Source organism: Ursus arctos, unplaced genomic scaffold, assembly GCF_023065955.2.
Source record: "Ursus arctos isolate Adak ecotype North America unplaced genomic scaffold, UrsArc2.0 scaffold_11, whole genome shotgun sequence".
In the NCBI taxonomy this organism is placed as follows: Eukaryota; Metazoa; Chordata; class Mammalia; order Carnivora; family Ursidae; genus Ursus; species Ursus arctos.
In genome coordinates this window covers 56200308-56224149 of record NW_026622775.1, presented here as the reverse complement: position 1 = coordinate 56224149, position 23842 = coordinate 56200308, and the positions used below count along the sequence as shown (strand labels likewise).

The 23842-nt window shown below is 39.0% G+C and overlaps 1 protein-coding gene and 1 long non-coding RNA gene across 4 annotated transcripts in view; one reads left to right on the top strand and one right to left on the bottom strand.

Moving 5' to 3' along the window:
• Window positions 1–2708: 2708 nt before the first annotated feature.
• Window positions 2709–23564, top strand: AADAT (aminoadipate aminotransferase). The gene is made up of 13 exons (XM_026485608.4): window positions 2709–2808; window positions 3511–3679; window positions 4843–4975; window positions 8227–8301; window positions 12597–12806; window positions 14629–14694; window positions 16011–16093; window positions 16546–16642; window positions 17466–17527; window positions 17793–17857; window positions 19353–19459; window positions 21939–22040; window positions 23004–23564. Exons 1-13 carry the CDS (start codon window positions 2742–2744, stop codon window positions 23043–23045), a joined length of 1278 nt encoding a protein of 425 aa, XP_026341393.2. The 5' UTR covers window positions 2709–2741; the 3' UTR covers window positions 23046–23564.
• The window catches only part of LOC113245527 (uncharacterized), a 47788-nt gene continuing 26689 nt past the window's right edge, over window positions 2744–23842 (bottom strand). Inside the window, exons 5-9 of one of the 3 annotated variants that reach the window (XR_007187968.2) lie at window positions 20967–21108; window positions 15225–16125; window positions 14920–15110; window positions 4191–4422; window positions 2744–2949 (exon numbers count right to left, since the gene is read on the bottom strand). This is a non-coding gene — a long non-coding RNA (uncharacterized LOC113245527). Of the gene's footprint in view, window positions 2950–3672; window positions 4423–14919; window positions 15111–15224; window positions 16126–20966; window positions 21109–23842 lie in introns of those variants that run through there. The other 2 variants (XR_008958666.1, XR_008958667.1) reach the window with 2 other exon arrangements.

Sequence of the window (23842 nt, the reverse complement as noted above, 5' to 3'; positions counted from 1 at the left end):
AATATGAAATTATTAACCCCTCAACCAACAAACACTTGCTCCTCCAGACTTGTCTCAGTTATATTTTTAAATGTTTAAAGAATGACTAAATCCAGAAGAACTGTCCCCTTTGATTCCATCTGCAGGCAGTCCTACGCCAAGCCTTTAAAAAGGCAACCCTGAGCTGTGAACCTTGCCCATTCACCTTACTCCTGCGGGAGAATTCCTTCTGCTGTCGCTCCTGACAATTTCCAAGTGTGGTCTGTTTGATTTCTCTGGCAATCAATTTTCAGTTTCTGATTGTCAGGTAAGCTCTCTCTCACTTAACTCTTGCCTGTCCCTTTCCCATCACAGTGACCATTTTCTGCCTTGTGTTTTCTGACCATAACCCTAAGGTCCCGTGTATTTCGTTTAGCCCTCCCTCAAGGGCCAGTTTTCTGCCCCTGTACCTGGCCTCCATCCTCACCCACTTATAACTGATTAGCACCCTCAGCCACCTCACCTATTCAACGCCAGCGCAGGCCCAAAAGAAAATTCAGCAAAGTATTTAAGGTTGAGAACCTGCATCTTATGACTTGATGGGCCTTAAATCTCTTTAGTTTGCGTTCCTGGAATTGTATTCTACTGATTGGTGGGGGGGGGAACGGGAGAGGGGCTAGTTCTGCACTATTTTTAATGTCTGTATGATAGATACTATAAGAATCATAAGAATCACAGAACTGTGCATGAATGTGGTTGCAAAAGCTCGTCTTGAGTGTTTTCTAGGCCCAAAACTCCAAACTGCTTTCATCCCTTCTTACTACCAAAGGGAAGTTTAGGTTTCTGTTAAGTATCTGAGGGAACCACACTTATTAGAGCCAAAAAGAACCTGCAGTCTCCAATAACACCAATATTTCTAGCTACCGTTCATAGTCAGGCCTGGTCTATACCTTATTTAGATGTATTTAGAGCTTCTCAAGCCAATTTCTAGACACACTCAGGGGCAACCCTTTTTAAAATAGACAATCTCAAAAAGATCCTTACTGCATTCATGAATTTACCAAGGACACAACTTGCCTTAAGAGTTGCCAAGTAGTTTCTCCAGCCAAAAACTTTTGGAGGCTGAGTATTTATATAAAAACATTGCAACTGCTCATAATAAGATCTAACATTTATTGAGAGCTTTTACAATGTTCGGGCTGCTGTGCTCATGTGCTTAATGTAGATTCTCTCATTTAATCCTGCCAACAGCTCTGCGAGAAAACTCATGCGCAAAAAAGTAACTTGTCCAAAGACATCCAGCTGGTAAATCATCAGTTGGGATTTAAACCACTTGAAGTCTCTGAATCCAGAACCCCACTGCCTCTTGGGTTTCTAGCAGCTTTACTAATGAAATTCCCTCTGGTATCCAGCTGCTGGCATGAAGATTTCACTGGGTTATCTCATCCTTTTGTTGCCAGGACCTGAATAAGGGTAGAAGTGTCTCCTGGACTAATCTATTTCTGTCTAGAAGAGAGCCCTTTGACAGTAAGTCAATACTCATTCAGGAAGTATTCAATAAATGTTTACTGAATGAAATGAAGCCAGTTTGGAATTTGTTTAAAAATAAATGACTCTTTTATATCTACCTAGGATTAAAAAAAGGGGGGACTATATCAAAATCTTCTATCATTAAGTGCTCACACGGAAATCTGTGCATTCCATTTTGGTGACTCAGGGAGGTGAAATCACAGAGAAAGCTGGGGGTGGAGGGAGGTGCAAGTGGAAGGTGGAAGATGGCGAGAATTATTCTGTAAGAAAAGAGGGCTGGATGCTAGACCCAAAGAGGTGAATCTAAGTCCTAGGTCTAACCGAAGTCCATAATGAATGGTCAGAAAAGCCAAGGGGAGGGAAGACAGTAAAATTTGAGGAGACCCTCAGAGTGATTATTCCAAAATTTGTTTCAACACTCCACCCTCACTCTAAAACGCTCAGATCTTGGAGAAACTGACATTGCAAATCATCTGGGTCGCCTGGGGGACTACCTGGGATAGTGCCTATAGCTATATTACCAAAGGTCAGTATGAAACACAACAGTGTCTGAGGGGATGAAACGCGCCAGCCGCTTGGCCAGAGGAGGCCAGGTAATCCAGCCTCTCGGAATTGTGCGTACAAGACCAGAAGCAGTTTAGGAAACCCGCTGCAATGGACCAAAGCAGCCACCAGATGGCACTCAGGGATTAGGATCGCGGGGACTTCCGGAGGCCCTCCCCCAGCCCACTGCCCCTCAACTAGCCCCTTGGCAAGGTCCCAGGCGGGCGGACCGGCCAACCCGGTCTCTTGCAGCAACTCCCAACTGCGAGGTCAAGAGTCAGGCTCGCTTTGAATGGACTCAGGCACTGGCCCAGGACTGCAAGTGCTCCGCGGCCGGCCGTCACCCCGCTCGCCCCGCGCCAAGGGCGCTAACCCGGGGCTGGGAGGCGCGCGCCGCGGGCGGCCATAGGCTGCGGGGCGGGGCGGGAGGGGGCGAGGCGGGACCTGCCCTGGCCCCTGCGGCGGCCGGAGCGCGCGGGGCAGGGGCCGGGAGTGGGAGCGACCGTGTGTCTGCGGGGCACTGGGTAGGTCTGCCACCCGCCCCGGGCTCGTTCGGGACCCAGACGCTGAGCGCAGCCTCTAGCCGGGGAGTTTTCAGCGGCGGGGGTACAACCGAGGTGGCGATTCCGGAGTTCGGAGGCACTACTGGACGCGACTATTCGGTTTTTCTAGTTTTCAACTACCGAAGACGGTGCTTGGGTATCAGAGACATGAATTACGCACGGTTCCTCACCGCCACGAGCGCAGCGAGAAAGCCTTCCGCCATCCGAGTCATGAGTGAGTTCTGGGCCGGCGCCCCTCCTCCAGGGGTGGGGGTTTCTCGCGGAGCCTCCAAAGGCCGTGCCTACGGTCCGCGCTGGGTTGCGTTCATTCATTCAACTGCAAAAGCTCCCGGTGAGCCAAGCTCTGCGTGCAAACCTGAAACGGGGACAGACTCCAGAGGACTTGGGCTGGAACGGAAGGCGGGGAATTGGGTATCTCTGCTCGAGTGTAGCAGGAGCATCGAGAGAGAGAGAGGGAGGGAGAGAGAGAGAGAGAGAGAGAGAGAGAGACCGGCTGTTGTGGAACACGTTCTTGAAGAGAGAGGGTGTGCTAAGAAAGGGTCTTCCCTGCAGGATTAGATGGCAGGCACGTGTGCAGATGTGTGCGGAGTGGGGAGGGCCTGATAAATTGGAGAGAAAAGGAGGGAGCCTGAAGCCTGAGGGGCAGGTAGGCGCTAAATGGAGATGAGGGTTTTCTGTTACTGTGGCCTTTTGCTTAACTTGATTGCTCTGCCTTAGTTGGACTTCATTCTTTAGTTCCTCCACCAGTAAGGTAGGTTCAGAAAAAGTAATTGTACCTGTTTATTTTAGACTAGTATTCTATCACTAGAAATTGTTCAGCTTTATAGTTTCATTGACCGTAATGCAATATAGTGAGCTATCTCTGTTCATGAAAGTCTTCAATAGAAGTGTTTCTTCTCTCCCGTATGTATTGCAGCTGAGACATGGAGCAAGGCACAGCCATCAGTCATCTCCTTGGCTACTGGATCACCAAACCCCAACACATTCCCTTTTAAGACTGCGGTGATCACCATAAAAAATGGAAAGCCCATCCAATTTGGTGAAGAGACGATGAAGAGAGCACTTCAGTATTCTCAAAGTGCTGGGTAGTTGTCAACAGATAACATACTTTTGTTGGTTCATTTTCATAAGCAATATTCTAAGGCCCACTGATAAAGTAACGTGTCTTTTTTAACCGGGTATTCCACAGGTAGGAAGGTCGGGGGAAGAGTTTTCAAAGAATAATTAAGAGCAACAAGTTTATTAAATGCTTAACCCTCCTCAGTGACTGCTCCTTGACCTTAAATAATAGGGAGACTCCGAGTAGGCGTCTACAAGGAAATACCATTGGAGCTGAGACTGGGGGGGAAAAAATGAGATAGCTAGGGGAAGAGAAGAAGGTTAGGAGGAAGAGGACAATCCAGGAGCAGCAATTTTAAGTTGGGGGGAGGGGGCTTTTGTCATAATTGTGTTCCCTTAATAGCTGCAGACAGCTGTGCAAATACTTTGCCTTTTGTTCAGATGTCTTTAACTTTTTCAAAGATTTTATTTATTTGAGAGAGAGCGCGTGCGTGCAAGTGGACGGAGGGGCAGAGGGAGAGGGAGAAGCAGACTCACCACTGAGCAGAGAGCCCAACCAGGTCTGGATCACAGGACACCAGGATCATGACTTGAGCTGAAGGCAGATGCTTAGCCAACTGAGCCATCCAGGCGCCCCCAGATGTCTTTAATTTCTTAAAAGCAAGCTGGAACACATGCTTTATGACTTTCCTTAGCTGGTCTTCTTCCAATGATAAAGGGTAATTTATGGAGTGTCTACAAATTATATTTTATTAAAGTCTTCTTTGTCCTGTGATTGAAAAGTATATTGAAATATAACACGTTATGTATATATGAATTCTATGTAATATATACAATAGGCTTTTATTTCCATGATACAAATATCTTGAGACTGAACTTCTAGGTAGCTTAGGGAAATTTTCCTAGGAGAACAAAGAATCGATTATGCAGTGAGTGCTCTAGTGTAAAAGAAAGAGAATAGGCTTTGGACTAAGAAAAATGTAGATTCATATCTCAGTTCATTTAATCTGAGCTGATTGACCTTATGTGAATTTCTTAATCTCTAAGTCTGTTGCCTTGTCTTTTAAATAGGGTTATTAATATTGGCAAAAAGCGTTTGAGGATTTTTAAATTGAATGAATAAAGTGCCTGGCATAAAGCTACTATTTAATTCTTGTCTATAAATTTGAAAATACGTTTTATGCTTTAGAATCCCAGAGCTGTTGTCCTGGCTAAAACAGTTACAAGTAAAATTGCATAATCCTCCCACCATCAGTTATCCAACCAGCCAAGGACAGATGGACATATGCATAACATCTGGCAGCCAAGACGGTCTTTGCAAGGTAAGGCTGAAAGGAAAGGGAACCCCATGTTAAGAATCAAATATGTTCATAAATATAGTCATCTCTCACCTGACCACAAGAGGGTCATGTTTTATGAGTTACTGGTAGTCTATTTTGTCTTTACCTAGAATTTTAAACAGGGAACTTAAAGACATTCACCAACCGAATATTTCTTAAATGTAGATCATGTGGCTAATGTCCCAGAGCAATGTGTCATTAAAACAAGATTTCCATTAAGGAAGTACTCAACTCCTACCAGACACTTAATGAGCACTACTTAATTTCATCTGGCTCAGAGATTCAGGTTACATTTTGATTTATGTAGTTATGAAGTTTCACCAGGATTTTTAAATTCTTTAGAAGGCATGTCCTAATACTTCTGAGATGAAATGTTATTCCTTTGCCTGCCTTTTTAGGCCATCATCTGTGCTCACCACTGCTCACATCTGGTCTCCTCGGATGTGCTTCTGTAGAGCTAGGTCTGTGTCTGTCCCTGACTTCTCTCTAGGTTAGTTCTCCTGTTATCTGCCCCTCTCTCTCTCAGTTCTCTTTCTCATTTATTCCATCTATCTCTTTCCTGGGTTCCAGCAAGTCCACTGAAGTAACCACGACTGGGGAGTTCTCACAAGAGACCGCACCAATGGTTCTCAGTCTCATCTGTTTCTTTTTTCTTTTCTCTTTCATGAATAATTAGTCCTAGATAAAGATTCTCTATATTTGATCTTCACATCTAGACTACAAAGGACTCTTATTTATCTTAAACCAGAGTAGCTTTGTTTTTCTTTTGGGGAAAATGTGAAAGCTGCAATCTAGTTAGCTTTAATGAATTTTAAATTATTATTACAGAATAATGTATTGAAGTAATAAGAATATGATTTTCCTCCCTCTTTTTGTATTTAATTGGGAAAAAGGGGGAATTAGCTACTGTTTGAGTGTTTGCTTGAAGAGAAACATCTGTGATTCTATAGACTAATATGAAAAAAGTTCTTTTTAATTCTTTTTTTAGGAAGGTATACTATGAAATTTTCTCCCAGAACGATGCTCAAGACAATTTCTTCATTATCTGTCACAACATTAGTCATAACAAAGGAAGATAGCATAGATCGCCAGATATACCAATAACTCGCTTACTTACAGACATGCTTATTACAGAGGCCTTCATGGGAATCTGGTTTACTATTCCTTCCGCTTTGTTCTCCAAGACAGATGTTATGTTAGGCACCTGTGTCTCTGTCTACCTCTATTAAACAGTGCTACCAGATAATAAACAGACCTTCTTTTCATTTAGGATATTTGACATTTTCATGTCCCCTAATTGACATGGAAAATGTATGTGATTAGGTTTTCATTCAATTTATTGACAGTACACATGCCACCTAAGTAATTTGTTTGGTCCTAGGATGTCCTCTAAAGCCTGAATCACTTAGAAACTTTTCAGAGGAGGATACTGTTTGTCATAAAATGCCAAAAGCTCATAAGGAAAAGGTGAAGGGAACATTCTAGGTCAAACCGGGAAAGAAAAACCAGAACGTCTGTCTCAATAATGGCCATACTGTTTGTCATGAGATACAGGTTGTTAAAATGATAGGAAGGAGAGGCTCGAACTGAACATTGTGACACACCACAAGGAAAGAAAAGATGATTCCATGAACTATCTAAGATTTCATTATAATAAACCCCTTTGATTTAGGATAGCAATATCCATTGTCTAGATCATATTGTCTGCAAAATCTCTTAAGATTTGTCAAGCCTGTCTTATCTAACCTTTAAATATCCTTTAACATTGTTGATCTTCCCGTCCTTTCTGAAACACTCTTCTACCTCATTGGCCCAATTGCCTTTGCAGTGTCCTCCTCCTCTACACATCCACCATTTATCAGAGTTCCTCAAAGCTCAGTCCTCGAAACTCTTCTCCCCTTCATCCATATGCTCTCCCTCCTGGGTACCTCCATGCACATCCATGTGCTTGATCATATGCTGGTAACTTCCAAGCTCCTTCCAAATCCATGTGTTCCATTTGTCTCCCTGGCGCCATGACAGGATGTTTCAAAGGCATCTCAAACCAAAACACACTCATCACCTTGGCCCTCTCCAGAGTTTGTGGTTCTGTTTTTCAGTGAACAGCGTTATTCCCTCCATCTGTCGGGCTCCGTAGCCAGAAATCTAGGAGTCATTCTTCATGCCTCCTCTTTCTCACTCCCCTATAATCCATAATTGTGTTCTATTGGTTTGGATTTCCTAAATACTTCTCAGTTTTTCTTCTCTATTCCATCACCACTGTCTGTCAGGCTGCACCCATAGTTCTCCCCAGAACTGCAACAAAAACGTTCCAGAGAATCCTCAAACTCCCCAGCCTTTCCACATATACTTGCACTCATCTTTCATTCTTTCATATTGAAGCCAGAATGATCTTTCCAGCATGAATATCTGATAATGTGACTCCCCCTTCCCAGCCTCTACCTGAAATTCTTACTGGCCTCATGTGGCTTGAATGTCTACATGGTATTTCTCTACCTATTTCTGTCTGATCTCACTCCACTCTCCTCTTTACATTTCCTCTTCAAGCCACAGAATTCTTTCAGTTTCTCAAAACGTATCTGTTGGTATCCTCTATACCAACTCAGCACTTCCTCAAGGATGCCTTCCCTGATGCCCCAAATTCCCTGAATGCCCAAGGCCTCCTACAATGAGCCCTTATAACATTGTGCATCTGTACTTAATAATACTCACCATTGTTTTTAAATATACATTTATTTGAGTGATTATTTGATTAGTGTCTAGCTTTCCCATTGGACTAGTAGCTCCATGAGGATAAGAACCATGTTGCTATGTTCATCATTTTGTCTCCATACCTTACATAGGCTTGGCTTATAGTAAATATTTAATGAATTTTCAAAGAAGGAATAAATGAATTTTAGGAACCAAACCAGTTATCTTATCCTAGAACAGGGTTTGGGAAACTATGGCTTAAGAGCCAAATCCAGCCCTCATCTGACTTTGTAAATAGAGTTTTATAGGAACTCAGCCACACCCATTGGTTTATATCATGTGTTTGGCAGCTTTCTCACTATCGCCAGTGAGAGAGATGAATAGTTACAATGGAGATATTATGGCCGACAAAATATGCACCATCTGGTACTTCACAGAAAATTTGCCAATTCCTACTCTAGAATCCTAGTAGGCTCAAACTAAAAAGGTGTTCTAAGAATGGAAACAGTACTATCCAAACTAACCTATGCTTCTTTTGTTAGGTGTTTGAAATGATCATTAATCCTGGAGATAATGTCCTCCTAAATGAACCTGTTTATTCAGGAACACTTCAAGCTGTGAGTACACATTTTTATAAAAGGCAACTCTCTTTCTTTTAATAAATAAGAAGAAAACATTGTCTTGAGAATTACCTGTCTACAGAAAAATAAAATAGTGCCTTCCATCTGTAAACAGGAGCATCTTAAATGATAATATGCAAAATACGTTAAATGTACCCTCTGCTTTATACATTTCTTTTTACAAAATCTAAATGTATAGGTGCTAAAATTAAGCTGTGCAAAATCACGTCCCTGTCACGTTAATATTTCACTTGAAATGCAACTTCATTTATAAAAACTTATTTTTTCATTACTATCTTTTATTACCATATGTCTAAGTATAGTCATGTTGTATGTCAGTTTAATATAACTGTAAACTGATACGGTATAATTAGGACTTTCCACTCCAGTGTTCAGTTAATGGGACTATAATGTCCAGACTGAGGAAGCTGAGTGTCTGGCCCTCCTGGGTCCTAGTCAGAACACATCACTGAGAGGTAGGCTTGTTGGGGGCATGATACTTTAGGATGGCCATGGACTGATTTATGCAGGTCCTTAGGTTAACAGACCTGGAACCAAAGGGAAACTACAGGGAAACTATTTCAACTCAATAGAAGAACTTCCTAGCCATGAGTTTTACCTGCCTCCTGACTCCCTAAGGAGGTAAAGCGCTGCCCATCACTCCAGGTGCTCAAAGTTACTCTCAATTGTCATCCAACACATTCTAGCTTAAGACAGGGGAATTAATGAGGTGACCTTTATGCTCTGTTGATTCTAACTTCACAGATGCTCTTTTTTTTTCAAGTTTAATATTATGTTAAACAATTAATGTATAAAGCTATTAGCTAGTCTTATTGAAAGGCATGTTTTCTCAAAACTTAAGTAGAGATGAAATTGATATTATGAAAAATGCATTTCCGATGAACAATCTGAAAAGGAAATTAAGACAGCAATTCCATTTATAATAACAGCCAGAAGAATAAAATATCTGAGATTAAACCTGAGAAAGGAGGTAAAAGAGTTCTGCATTAAAAACTATAAAATGCTGCTGAAAGAAATTTAAAAAGACCCAAATAAATGGGAAAACATCACCTATCCATCAACTGGAAGACTTAATATTGTTTAGATGTCAGTAGTACTAAAGCAAACTACAAATTCAACACAATCCCTATCAAATTCCAGTAGCCTTTTTTGCAGCAATAGAAAAGCCAGTTGTCAAATTCATATGGGTTTGGAAGGAATCCAAATGGCTGAAACAATCTTGAAAAAGAAGAACAAAGTTAGAAGACTCCCACTTTTTCAAAACCAACTTCAAAGCTATTACAGTAATCAAAACAGTGTGGTACTGGTATAGGGATAGACATATAGACCAGTGGAATAGAATCGAAGAGTCCAGAAATAAACCCACCCATCTGTGGTCATTTTATTTTGACAAGGATACCAAAACCAGTTAATAGAGAAAGAATAATCTCTTCAACATAAGGTTCTGGGACAACTGGATTTTCACGTGCAAAAGAAAGAAATTGGACCCTTGGACCATATAAAAGTTTAATTCAAAATGGATCAAAGACCTAAATGTAAGAGCTAAAACGATAAAATCTTAGAAGAAAACATAAAGGCAAATCTTCGTGACCTTGGGTATGGCACTAAATTCTTAGATATGACACCAAAACACAGGCGAAAAGAACAAAAAATAGATAAATTGGACTTCATCAAAAATTAAAAACTTGTGTGCCTTGAAGGACATTATGATGTGAAAAGACAGCCTACAGAATGGGAGGAAATATTTGCAAATCATTTATCTGATAAGGACTTAAAGCCAGAATATATAGACCTCCTACAACTCAGTAACACAACAACAAAAGCAACCTAATTTAAAAGTGGACAAAGGACTTGGAATAACTATTTCTCCAAAGAAGATATACAAGTAGCCAATAAGCACATGAAAAGATGCTCAGCATCATCATTAGTCACTAGAGAAATGCAAATCAAAACCACAGTGAGATACCCCCTTATACCTACTAGTATAGCTATTTTTTTTCATGTAAAATAACAAGTGTTACTGAATCTTATGCATTGTTGGTAGAAATGTAAAATGGTACAGCCACTGTGGAAAACAGTTTGTCAGTTTCTCAAAATATTAAACATAGAATTACCATGTGACTCTTTAATTCAACTCGAAGTATATACCCAAAAAGAACAGATAACTGTACACAAATGTTCATTGCAGCATTTTTCATAATAGCCAAAAGGTAGCAGCAACTCAAGTGTACATCAGCAGGTGAATGGATAAGCAAAATGTGGCATATACATATGATGGAATATTATTCAGCCATAAAAAGGAACAAAGTTTTAACATATGCTACAACATGGTAAACTATGAAAACATTACACCAACTGAAAGCAGCCAGACACAACAGGACAAATATTGCATTTCTCCACTTATTTGTTTCATATATCTAAAATAGGCAGATTCACAGAGACAGAAAGTAATTTAGAGATTACCAGGGTCCGGGTATGGGGGGAATGGAGAGTTATTGCTTAATGGGTGCAGAGTTTCTGTTTGGGGTGATGGAAAGTTTTGGAAATCAATAGCAATGATGGATATACACATTGTGAAAGTGATTAATGCCATGAATTGTACACTTAAAATGGCAAATTTTGGTGGGGGCGCGCCTGGGTGGCTCAGTTGATTAAGCATCTACTTTTGACTCAGGTCATGATCCTGGGGTCCTGGGATCAAGCCCTGTGTGGGGCTCCCTGCTCAGTTCCCAGCGGGGAGTCTGCTTCTCCCTCCACGCCCCCTCTTGTGCTCTCTCTTGCTCTCTCTCCCTCTCAAATAAATAAAATTTTTTAAGAAAAAGCAAAATTTTTGTTATATATCTATTTACCACAATAAAAAACTAAAGTAAAATAATTGCTTTTTCTTAATGATTGGATACTAATTAGTAATTATTTTACTAATCTTATATAATGCCTACGAATCTAAAACCAGTTTCGACGTAATCAGCATCACGCACACACGCACAGATGTTTCCACACACCCAAACAGAAGCCTGTGCCAGGCTTTGAGGAGATGTGATAGTAAGCAATATGTGTTTATTTCATGGCCCAATATTAATTTGTTTATTCATGGTAGATGTGCTTTTTCAGCCTAAGAACTTTTAAGTTTGTCAAAAGTTTGTCTGGATTATTCCCACTTAGTACATAATTCCACATTTGACTGCTAAAAGAGTGTCTGCTTATGTTTGAAAAATTTTTCTTCTGACAAATTCACTCAAATTATTATTTCTAAAGTTCTAATTTTTTTCTTTATGTTCATCCAAGAGTAAGATTCCACAAGACTTTTATAAAATTATGTCTATAAGCAAGGCCATTCCTTGTGATTTCAGGCTTAGCCTTTGGTAAATACGGGATACTTCCATACTCCTTGGTAACCTGCTGCCCTGTTCCCCTCCATGCCCATCACCACCCTGGCTTCCCTGGCCCCTCTCCTAAGACCACCCTGAACTTCCCACAATATGGAATTAATGCAGGGAGTCCTCAGGACTCTATTCCAGTCAGATACTGTTTCTAATGTGTCTGTGCTATACCACCTATTAAATATTTTGAATATCACCTCTGCTGGTAACAGTTTTGGGTATTGGCATAAAAGATGCTTTCTATGGTTAACTCTGTCAAAAAAAAGCATTTGTTAATAAACATCTACTTTTTGAACCGATTCTAATTATAATTCTAAAGATAATTCAGTCAGAAGAGGCTAGGTTATGTGGTATCACAAACCACCCCAATTTCCGTGGTTTATGGCTATAAAGGTTTCTTTCTCTCACATTCTATACATGCACCAAAAGGCAGCTGCTGCCCTGTGCCATGTCTTCTCCATCCCAAGCCCCGAGCTGACAGAAGCAGCCTCTCTTGGAGCATTGCCAGTCTCAGGGCAAAGGGAAAAGGGAAATAGAGAGCCACGAGCTGGATTTTAAAGCTTCTGCTTGGAAGAAACACACGTCACTTCTGCTCACAATTTATTGGCCAAAGCAAGACGTATGGCCAATCCTGACATATGTGCGCAAGGAAGGATACTCCTTCCTCTGGGAACTGACGGGGGTTATTTTTGAACAATAATGGAATCTACCCCAGGGCAACAATAAAATGAGAATATACAACCTCAACCCTTTGAGCGTAGAGATGAGTGCGGGTTTATATGTTTATAAGAGAATAAATGGTAGCGTTCTTGGTTAGTAGAAGAAGAACCAATGACACATTTTGTAATTATGCCTGTATCTTGGGCTTTTCTTTTTATTTGTGCTCAACAGCTGAAGCCACTGGGCTGCAACATCATTAATGTAGCCAGCGATGAATATGGGATTATTCCGGACTCCCTCAAAGAAGTACTTTCCAAATGGAAACCGGAAGACTCAAAGAACCCTAAGAAAAACACCCCCAAATTTCTTTACACTGTCCCAAATGGCAACAACCCTACTGGAAACTCATTGACAAGTAACCGCAAGAAGGAAATCTATGAGGTATTTTAAAAGAATGTGTTCTGTGGCTGTGTTCTTTTTTAGTTTTGACTTTTGAGAAGAGTACTGTGCAAGCTCCCTTTCTTATTTCTTATTATTACAAGGAAGATAATTTTTTAATAAAAGGAAGTCATCTATGCCCGAGGGTCCTAATAAGTTGAAACGTAAGAAATTACTCCATCTTTGGTTAGCTGTGAGATTTTTCTTTTCCTTTAATTGATATTTTCATAAAAAAGAAATAGCATTTTTGACCCAATGTTAAATTTTATGAGGTTATTTAATCAAACCCCCAGTTTGATTTTCATTATTTTATATTTATATTTTCAACTTCTTTCTTCTCTTTCCTACTCCTTAGCAAATTTCAGGTTACAAAGAAATTCTTTAAAAATAAGAGGCATGTTCCTTTTGTCAAGTCTCTTTTAAGTACCTGACTATGATGGCTAAACTTTTCACTATAAACATTTTTTTTAAATATCAAACACATACCTCGTAGTCCAAAAATCTTTGAAATATAAGAGAAATATGCCTTTCATAAAGTCTCTTTATGTTCCTGACTGTGCTCCCTAGACTTTTGCTACAAATAGCTTTTTAATATAAGCACCAAGGCCATATTAAACTATATAGAATGTGCTGTGGAATCATAAAGATTTCAAACAGTTTCTTTTGTGTGTGTGTGTGTGTGTGTGTGTGTGTGTGTCAAAATATTGTTGTATTTTTCACATACTCCAGAGTTCTGTCCTGAGTTCTCCTCTTATTTACATACTACCCCCAGATAGTCTCAGCCAGTTCTATGGCCATAAATTCCATTCTAAATAATAGAAATGCTTTTCCCCTGAACTCTGGATTTCTGTATCCAACTTCCCCATCCAACTTCTGTTTCCATCATCCACCATGAATGTCTAATGGGCATTTCCAACCTACCATGGCCAAATAGAACTCTTGATTTAATCCAGCCACACCCAACCTCCAATCCATAACCCCCCACAATCTCCATCTCTGTAAATAGTGCCACCATCTTTTCCTTCTCCCCCTCCCCCTACATCCAATCCATCCTGTGGACTCCATGACCAAATGGATCCAAATCCACCTGTTTCTCTCCTCTGCCCTTACTACCACCAACTTCCCAGCCACCACCTTCCTTCACTGGTCTACTAGGATAGTTGCCTTGCTGGACCCCTGCTGCATTCCACTCTCGATCTCTAACCAATCATTATTCACACAGCAGCCAGTCATGTCCTTCCCTCCCTCCCCCAAAATATAAATATAAAGCCAGTCTCATGGTCCTCCTGTTTACAGTCCTCTAGTGGCTTCCCTTTGCAATTAAAATAAAATCCAAATTCCTTCATCTGCCTCACAAAGCTATGTGACCTGGTAGTCTAGTCTCAGGCCTTATCGTCTTTTGTCGTCCTTCTTGCTGCAGCCCGCTGTGTCATTCTGAGCTCTTGTGTTATCTTGTCAGGAAGGGCTTCCCAGTGATTCAGCCTGAAACAGCTACCCTATCCCCCTCTCTCTCTCAAATATCACCCTGTTTATCACCCTGCCTACCCCCTAAAACCTCCCGTCTAATATTTCTTCTCTTCATTATTCATTGGCTTACGTATATTATCTTTCCCAGAACCTAGAATGTAAGTTCCATGAGAACAGGAGCCTTCAGTGAGAGCCTCGTTCATCTCTTTATCCTCATTGTCTAGGACAAGAGGTACTCAGTAGCTTCTTGAATGAATGAATGAATGAATGAATGAATGAATACAAAGAATATGATTCCAAGTGATTTTCAGCTTAGACAGTTCTTAAGAATTAAATATACTACTTTAACCTTTTTTAGCTCGCAAGAAAATATGATTTCCTCATCATAGAAGATGATCCTTACTATTTTCTCCAGTTCAGCAAGGTAAGTGATGATGTGAATTTATTTCACGATTAGAAGATAAATTGTCAGTTATTACACTGACTTGACTTTAGCCTGGCTGCTGAGTCAGAGCTAATCTACCTTTACATTGAAATTAAATAAAATTATTAGCAATTTGCTACCACTTCAATCTTTAGTCTTTCAGTTTTATCATGGAATTAATTCTTCTCATGTCTGGAATGACTGCTCTTTCCAGAAATGACTTACCTTTAAAATAGTAGCTAGTGCTCTATACCATTTGGGCAAACAGAGTGAGTCGGGGCTGATGGTCTTCTCGAACTCCAGATCCTAGTGCGTAGTTTTTTAAACATCATACCAGGGATCTGAAGTAGGTTTCATTTTGGGTGTGAACTATAGTTTCGTGGCAGTGGCTGACTGGAATGATGTCTGAGAAGGATCTGAAAGAGAAAGATGGTGCTCAATTAGCCATGTCCATTATGGACCTAGGAGAAGGCATTACTAGCAGATTGCCACAGATTTACCATGCCTGTCACTGAAGGCCTGGATCTTACCTGCGGAATCATGGATTTTAAGGTTCTTATTCCCTACATGCGCATGCCACTTCTCATGGTCTCAGTCTCCTGATAGACAGCAGTAGTGGTAAAGACGTCCAATGCCTGCTTCTTCTAAATCAAACACTGTCTTTATTTTCTGTCAGAGCTGCAGAGAACATCTACTTGGATTCAATGCTCCCTTTAAATCTACTGAAAAGAAACAAAAACTCTTGATTTTTCTGTAGAGTTGGCTGAATACCATATCTATTCACCTATTACCTTCCCCCCACATGACCCGGCCTCTTTTTTTGTATGCATCTACTTTTGAAGTCCGTATTGCAGATTGACCACATTTCTCATCTTGTTTTATCTTTCTAGCGGTTCTAAGGATCACCATTCTCTCTCAAAACAATCCTGAATGCTGCTGGCCCTCTTCATTTTGATCTAACCCAAATGAGTTTTTCTTGAATCCTTCCTCTAAATGTGTGCATCCTGGATCTCAACCTTTGAGCCTAGGAGGGCCTATCTGAGGTTTCCCTAAATTCATAATAATAACATCTTAAGCAAATAAGTAAACTCTTCTGTGTGTTTTTGGTAGAAAAGCTGTGAAGCGAGGCAGGTACTCATGAAGGAACATGCATCTCGGTTTCTTATTCCATTTTAAGTGTTGAGAGTAAGGCACAGAAAAGACGGTTGTGTTACTGCTGTCAGAATCTACACCCTCTTCATTCCCTACACAAACTCATTATACAGTCACTACACAGAGTTCTCAAATCAACAATATGTATTGTTTTCCATTTCAAGTCCTGGATACCAACATTTCTTTCCATGGATGTTGATGGTCGTGTCATCAGAGCTGACTCTTTTTCAAAAGTCCTCTCCTCTGGGTAAGGCTTTGTGTCTTAATTTATGGCCAGATCTAAAAAAGATAGACTGTACCTGAGTGTCTTTTCATCCAAATATTTCTCATTTAAGATGCTAGTATTCCTACTTACCTTAAGACCTCAGTTCGATTATTTAATATATGCCTTTTCTTTCTTTATTCATCTCCAGTAATCAAAGGTATTTGGGCATTAATCTAAAGTTGTAGTGGGACTGGTCAGGTTTTGGGTTTCATATATGAAAGAACACATTTCAAAATACTTGGTTAAACTTGCATTCTATATTAAAAGTACACTGAAATTTGGATTTTAATAAGTAGTTAGTTTTATTAGAGTGTTTTAATCGTCTAGGCCCATTTGTCCCCAGGTCACAACTGTCTTCCTAATGAAATCAGTAAAGTGACATGTATTAATGGTTAGCACAAGGCTCATCTTGTGCCTTTTCTCTTTTTGTGTAGGTTGAGAATAGGATTTATAACTGGTCCGAAACCCTTAATAGAGAGAGTTGTCTTACACACACAAGTTTCAAACTTGCACACCAGCACTTTTACACAGGTAAGGACAATGTCAGAAATAGGGTTTGGGGCTTTTTTAAGCAATCAGAATAGAATATAGATGTTAGCAAGCAAGACTGAGTGAAGGTGTCAGGGAGGGAAATCACTGATACGGAATCTCGAGTTCCGGTATGGACTGAATTAGAACATCAGATACCACAGATGTTTACTTGAAAAGGCAGATGAGAATTGAATTAACCTAGCGTTAGTTTGCAGCATACAGATGTCCCCGTGTTTTATCAATTTGGGAGTTTTTTCTCATATTTTTTGTGTCTGTTATCAACAAAACTTACCTATCCATTTATAACATTAAGAACTTCCATTTTATATAGAAAAATCACTGAAAATATTACATAATATATCTAGTATATATTTTTAAATACATTTAGAGGAGCGATATAGTATGGTAACTAGTGGCATGGATCTGGAGCTGAACAGTCTAGCTTGAATCCAGGGTCTGTCTGTCACTAACTGTGTGGCCTTGAGAAAGTTCATTTAACCCTTGTGCCTTGGTTTCCTCATCAGTAAAATAGAAGTAAGAGCCTAAGAAAGTTATTACAAAGATTAAATTATCTAAAATGTATTAATATATTACAATAGTTTCTGGCACATAGCAAGTACTATATAAATATTTGTTCTTTTATTGTCATTGTTATTAACATTTATTATAAATCACTGTGTAAATCGTGGTTCAGCTTGTTATATTTTCTTGTGGTTTACAGGTAATCGATAGTGATTTGCTTTTAATGTTTGGCAAAAAAAAAAAAAAAAACCACATTTTAGAGGGTGAACCATGACGTTTGTTATTGTCTTATCTCTTTTAGCTGCTGGTATCACAGCTTCTACACCAATGGGGAGAAGAGGGTTTCCTGGCTCATATAGAGAGGTATTGCATGTTAGCTTCCATATCTGACATAGAAATAGGCTTCCCTTTATTAATTTTCATTAGAATTATTCCAAAACAAAGGGAAAAACATAATGGTAAAAAGTTTGTCACCAGACAGGTCAAATAAACAAGCTCTATTCCTTTTTCAAGCATTCAACATTTTAATCAAGAGAGAAAGCAGATTCTTATAGACTGGACTCCAGAGCCTTCTGGGTTCTTCAGTCAATGAACTAAACACATGCTCTTCACTGTTCTCTTCTTCTAGGGTTACTGACTTCTATAGGAACCAGAAGGACGCATTACTGGCAGCTGCAAACAAATGGTTAAGTGGTGAGTGGAACACCCATCCTGTCCTGTGATAGACACCAGCACTTTTATGAGTGGGGGATAAACACCGCGTAGTTATTATTAATAAGCTTGGGAGATGAGAAACAAGAGTCCAGGAGTATTCTTGTCAAGTAATGTTACCCTGTAAGTAATCTCAGAACTAACAGTCTGTAAACCCTGGCACTCTTCTACCTGTCTCCACTTTATCTGTCTGCTGTAAAGAATTTGTGGCTTAAAGGGGGTGGGGGGAGGACCTTTTAGTCTAAAAATCAGCTAGCAATAACTTAAAGCCAAATGATGGCTATACTCAAAAGGTTTTAGTGTTACTTTAAAATTTCCCCCAAACAGCAGAGGAATTGTCAAACAGTATGCTGCTTTTCTAATTACACTATATCAAAACAAAATAGTACAATCTAAGGTAGTTCTGTCATTACAGATTATTTGCATTCTAATCATTAGTGCCATTTATCTAATAGTATTTATTGCTAATTTGATTGCAGGATGATTTAGATTTAATTTTCTATTAATGAATTATGTGGTTTTAATTATATCATTAAAAAAGCTTTTGGGGTGAATAATAGTAAACAAAAAAATCAGTTCCTTATTTTTATGTCATATCTTGTTCCCTATAAATTCCTGGTAAATATAGAATTGCCTTTTTTTTTTTTAAAGATTTTATTTATTTATTTGACAGAGACAGCCAGCGAGAGAGGGAACACAAGCAGGGGTAGTGGGAGAGGAAGAAGCAGGCTCCCAGCGGAGGAGCCTGATGTGGGGCTCGATCCCAGAACGCCGGGATCACGCCCTGAGCCAAAGGCAGACGCCTAATGACTGCGCCACCCAGGCGCCCCTAGAATCACCTTTTTAATAGGAGTACTATTCTACCATTTTGTACAGTGGAATTAAAGAACAGGTTCTAATCAAAAGGAAGTTTTAAAAGATAATTAAAATCAAAATAATTGTCCTTCCTTCTTGGTTTCTCTATGCTAATACTCAACGAAACATAAAATCCACAAATACATCTGGAATTCTTGAATTTTAAATACTTCTTTTTATAATCAGTTACATTCTGATAAAAGCTCTAATCCATCGGACTTCAAAACTGTTGTATAAATGACAGAATTTATTGAAGCACTGAAAGAACCTGGAAGGAGTCGAAGAATCTTCTCCTATAATTGAAAGAGCCATAGTTGGCTTCGGTATGGTTCTAACTAAGGGAGGTAGTCAGAGGCCGTGGATTCCTTGCACTACCCTAAGACTGACTAAGATTGGAAATACATACATGAGTCTCCCTCTCTCCCTTCACCCCACTCTCTTATTTCTGAAATAAACTCATAACCTCAATCTTCAGGACTCATTAAATTCTATGTTTTAAAAATGCTATCCCTAAAGGAACTTTTTTGGATGGTTGGCAGTCATTGCCATTATGTCATTAATTGATATATTTGATATCATCAAAAATGGCTTTAGCAGATATGTATTCTCTTTTGGTTTGTAGGTTTGGCAGAATGGCATGATCCTATTGCTGGAATGTTTTTATGGGTTAAAATTAAGGGCATTTCTGATGTAAAACAACTGATTGAAGAAAAAGCCATTAAGAAAGAGGTAAAAGGGGGAGAGTTATACTTTTTCTTTAAAATGATTTTTCACTTAAAAATGAAGAGAGATGTTTATCATTGCCGTCCATCCCAACCCATAATATTTTAATATCAGATGTTATCTCATATTTCTATATCATATTTCTACAAATATATTATTGTTAAAATCATAATAGATTTTTGAGTTACATAATTCTTCTTCTGGTCTACATTAATGGAAATACAGTCATTCATCTTAGCTTCTGGTTAGTTTAGTGGCTAAGAGCAGAGGGTTTTTCCCTCTGATTTCAGAAAGCAAAGCATGCTAGCAAACTTGGAAAATTCATAACAGTATAATGAAAAATGTTTAAGTGGCCCATCATTTCACCACCCCGATTTTGTGGCCATTTGTGGTATATTTTCTTGAAGAGCTTGTCTATATGTAGTATTCTGGCCATGCAGTTGTTTTCCATGGTTAAAATGACACAGGAAAGTTTGTATCCTATTATTTTCACTTAAAATTGGTCTGTAAGGATTTCTTCTAGGATTTTCTTTTTCTCCTTTTGTCCTTAAATCTACTTAGTTCTCATATGGGGGCATTGATTAAGGTGGAAAATCTAAATATTTTCCTGGGTAGCTGTCCAATTTACCTAATAAAGTATCCTTTCTCCATGACTTAATGCTTTTATCACGTTTGCCAGTCTTTTGTAGACACTAAGGTCTGCTTCTAGATCGCTTTTGTTCTGAAGCAATAAATAGGAGCGAACAGACTGTGTTGATGCTGGCGCAGGGCCATACTAGTGCATAAGGGACGAGGTAGTGTAGACGCCAGAAAATCGATGTCTAGCGGTTAGACCTGGCTGCTCACTGCCTGTACTGCAAGTCATGCATCCTCTCTAACCATCTTGCTTGAGGGCAGGACTCGTGCTTCATCCATTGTTGTAATCCTACTAATTCTACATAGTAGGTACTTAGTAAATACTGACTTATTTCAAAGAAATACCTTTTAGTATAATAAATCAATGTTGTGTTTTCTTTGCTTTCCTGTCCATGCCATTATCATCAGGATCATTTGATAAGTGGCTATTTGTATGTATCTCTGAGGTAGGTGCTAACGACATGGACCTCAGACTTTCTCGTCGTTTTTTCGGTGCTCTCCATCTATCCCATATATCCTTGCTGCATGTAACCTTTACTTTTTCTAAATAATCTCCAACTTACAACTACAACCTTAGCCCAGTTCAGGTCATCTTATAAAGAGATTATCACTACTCCCTCCTTCCCTCACAGCTCCTTGCTTATAGTATACACCCCCAGCATTTTCCACTATATTGCGAGAAATGAGGGTTTTCATTTTATTGTTAATCAGGACAGAAACCCATCTTCTGCCTTGAAATCTCTTCCCCAGAATGCCCCAAACCATTTCACTCCCAACTCACCTAACTTTAGCAGACAGTGCCCAGACATATACCACATAACAACAATGAATGCTTTGCACTGCATGATTGCACTACGTAACAATCTCAAAGGCCTACCGCAGTTGAGGTTTATCTCCGACTCACATAAAACTTTCAAAGATGTAATCTGTAGGCCCCTCTGCTCCAACCAGCGAGTCAGGGACTCTAGTTCCTTCCTTCTTGTTGCTCTTCAGTCTTCAATGCATGGATTGCACAATGGCTACAGAATGGAAAGAGCATGATGGATCACACGTGGGGCGATTTTTATGGGCGAGGCCTAGAAGTGGCATGCATCACTTCACATCCCCTGGCTAGAATTCGATCACGTGGCCACACATAACAAGAAAGAAGCTGGGCACGGAATATATTTGTACACCCAGGAAACAGAGGAAGGGGAGTTGAAATTAGTGAGCCGTCTGCCACGGGGCTCACAGCAGAACAGCAGTTGTTCCCGCTGCTCGGTCTCAACATACTTACCCAACATTTTTATTCATTCACTTTATGTATTAAAATGCTTACCTCCTTTCAGTTTTTCGACTGCACCAATTTTCTTCCCATCTCAAGGCCTTTACACTGTCTTCCCCCTAAAATACTCTTCACCCACTTTTTGCTCGGCCAACACCTACTTATTGCATCCAAGTCCCAGCTTACAAGCCACTTCCAAATTTGGTAACTTAACAATGGTCTCTCGTTTGAATTTATATTACTTTCCTGGTTGGTTAACCATGTGTTCATGCTTATTACCATTTCTGTTTCTTCTATAAGCTGTCCGTTGCCCATCAGAGCTAGAATTTTAGTGTTTCTCTTCTCAGTTTCTGTGTATCTTTAGATGGAGAAGAGGGAGCATTTGCCGTATTTACTATAAACACTATTCCGGATTCTGCGCTTTTAGTTTTGTTTATTGTAGGACACACAGACTTTTTACATAAAGCGATTTTTCTCATGATTTTTTAAATTGTTTTTAAATATAAAAAGTCTTTCCTCTCTCTGAGATTGGATCTACCTATGTTTTCTTTGAATAATTCACTTATTTTCCCTACACTCCCTTAGATATTAATGCTTCCCGGGAATGTTTTCTACATTGATAGCTCAGCTCCCAGCCCTTACTTCAGAGCGTCCTTCTCTTTAGCGTCTCCAGAACAGATGGATGTGGTGAGTACAGTCTTCTCTTCAGAGTAACACTAGCTAGCAGTTCTGTTTTGTGGTGCATGTGTTCGTTTTGTGAGTTATAACATTTTTTAATGTCCTCTGGGGTTTCTGAAAAACAGGTATCATCTGTTGCTAAGTCTTGAATTACTATTAAGAGACACACTTTAATGGCAGCAAATAGACAAAGGCATGAAACCAAGTTGGAATTAAATTTCATCGTCTTCGTGAACTGTTTTCAGACTTGCTGAACCATGCTGGCAGATTACTAACATGTTATGAAGAAAACTTTTTCCCTTCCTTCATGGAATTAGTATGAGCTAAATTCAGTACAAATTCATGAAAGCCTTCAGTCTCTTTCTCTGAAGAAAAATATATCAGCAGGGGTCAAATACAGTAATATTCTTAAATTAATTACAAGTCTGGGTTTAGCCAATATAACAAGATGCAAAGAAACGAGCTCCTAAGGACTGCATGTCTAGGAGTCCAAATTGAAGAGTCGTAAATCGAACAGTGCCATTAACCTTGAAGAGTCTGTACTTGCCCTTGCAGATGGATTAGTTCTTGGGGTTCTTTATTTAGTTGCTTTCTCGTATCATTAAATATGCTTCTCATAAGTTACCTCTGCTTTTACATATGAATAGACAATTGATATAGAATGCATATGCAGGTGAGAGATTATATGAACAAATCATTCGTGTTGTGGGGACAATGGAAAATAATGATCTTGAGGGTTGTAAGAACAAAAAAAATCCTGGGAACGTGATACGCTTATGTCTATGTATATTAGTGGACATTGATGGCATCCTACCCAGATAAAACATCAGATAAAGCTGATGTTAAATTTGACTTTTTACTGCCTTATCTCAACCTAAGATGAATACTCTTTGTTTGAATTTTTTAAATTATCACAGACTTTTCCTAAGTTGCATCCTAATTTCATTAATTCTTATCTCTTTTCTATTTTAGGCCTTCCAAAGATTAGCCCAACTTATTAAAGAATCCTTATGAAGAAATCAAACTCTTTATAACGAAATCAAAATCTTCCATGGGTTTTTCACATAAATTATTTTTAGCTTTTAGCAGGAAGAAATGATCATTGGTATTAGACTTACAGATTGGATTTCAACAAGCAAGTCATATTTGCAGTAATTTAACTAGACAACTTTTAAAGTGCCCTTGAATTCATCACATTGAAATATATTTATAATCCACTTCTACCTTTTGATAAATTTTCACCCTGCAAAAATTATTTTTATCCTGGATTTTACTATAAAGAGCTCTAGTTGCTTTATGGTTTTGCATAAATTTTCCTTGAAACTAACATTTTACAATAAATTATGTTGAAAATGTAAGAAAATAAATTCAAAATGGTATATAATGTGAACTTTTTCTATTTTTAGGAAAATTTAATGAAAGCTTATTGCAAAATTTGTTATAATCATTATAAATGATTTTCAGTAATAGTACCAAAGACATTATGTTGTGCCACAGAAATCCCTTTAAAATAAAATTCTGAAACTAAGCATACCTAAAGGCGTCAGGCCTATTAATTCTAAATAAGGAAGAGAGATCAGAGATGTAGAAAAATTTGCTACACTGAATTTTCATAATACTACGCAATTTATAAAAACACATTCTTATCAGTTATGTCATTTAAATCTACACCCCTTTGAGGTACTTAGGCTATACTTTTTAACGATTTCTTTCTCACCTTTTCGGATCTTTATTTTTCCCATCTGATTATTAAGGTAATATAGGCTCATTAAATATTTTTCAAACAACAGAGTATAAGCGATAAAGTAAAA

What these genes read in the sequence shown, in the direction of transcription:
- AADAT (XM_026485608.4), top strand. Translation starts at nt 2,742, where the DNA reads ATGAATTACGCACGGTTCCTCACCGCCACGAGCGCAGCGAGAAAGCCT. An exon ending in TTCCGCCATCCGAGTCATGA is followed by an intron (nt 2,809 to 3,510) that starts GTGAGTTCTGGG and finishes TATGTATTGCAG; the next exon opens with CTGAGACATGGAGCAAGGCA. An exon ending in ACACCAGCACTTTTACACAG is followed by an intron (nt 16,643 to 17,465) that starts GTAAGGACAATG and finishes TATCTCTTTTAG; the next exon opens with CTGCTGGTATCACAGCTTCT.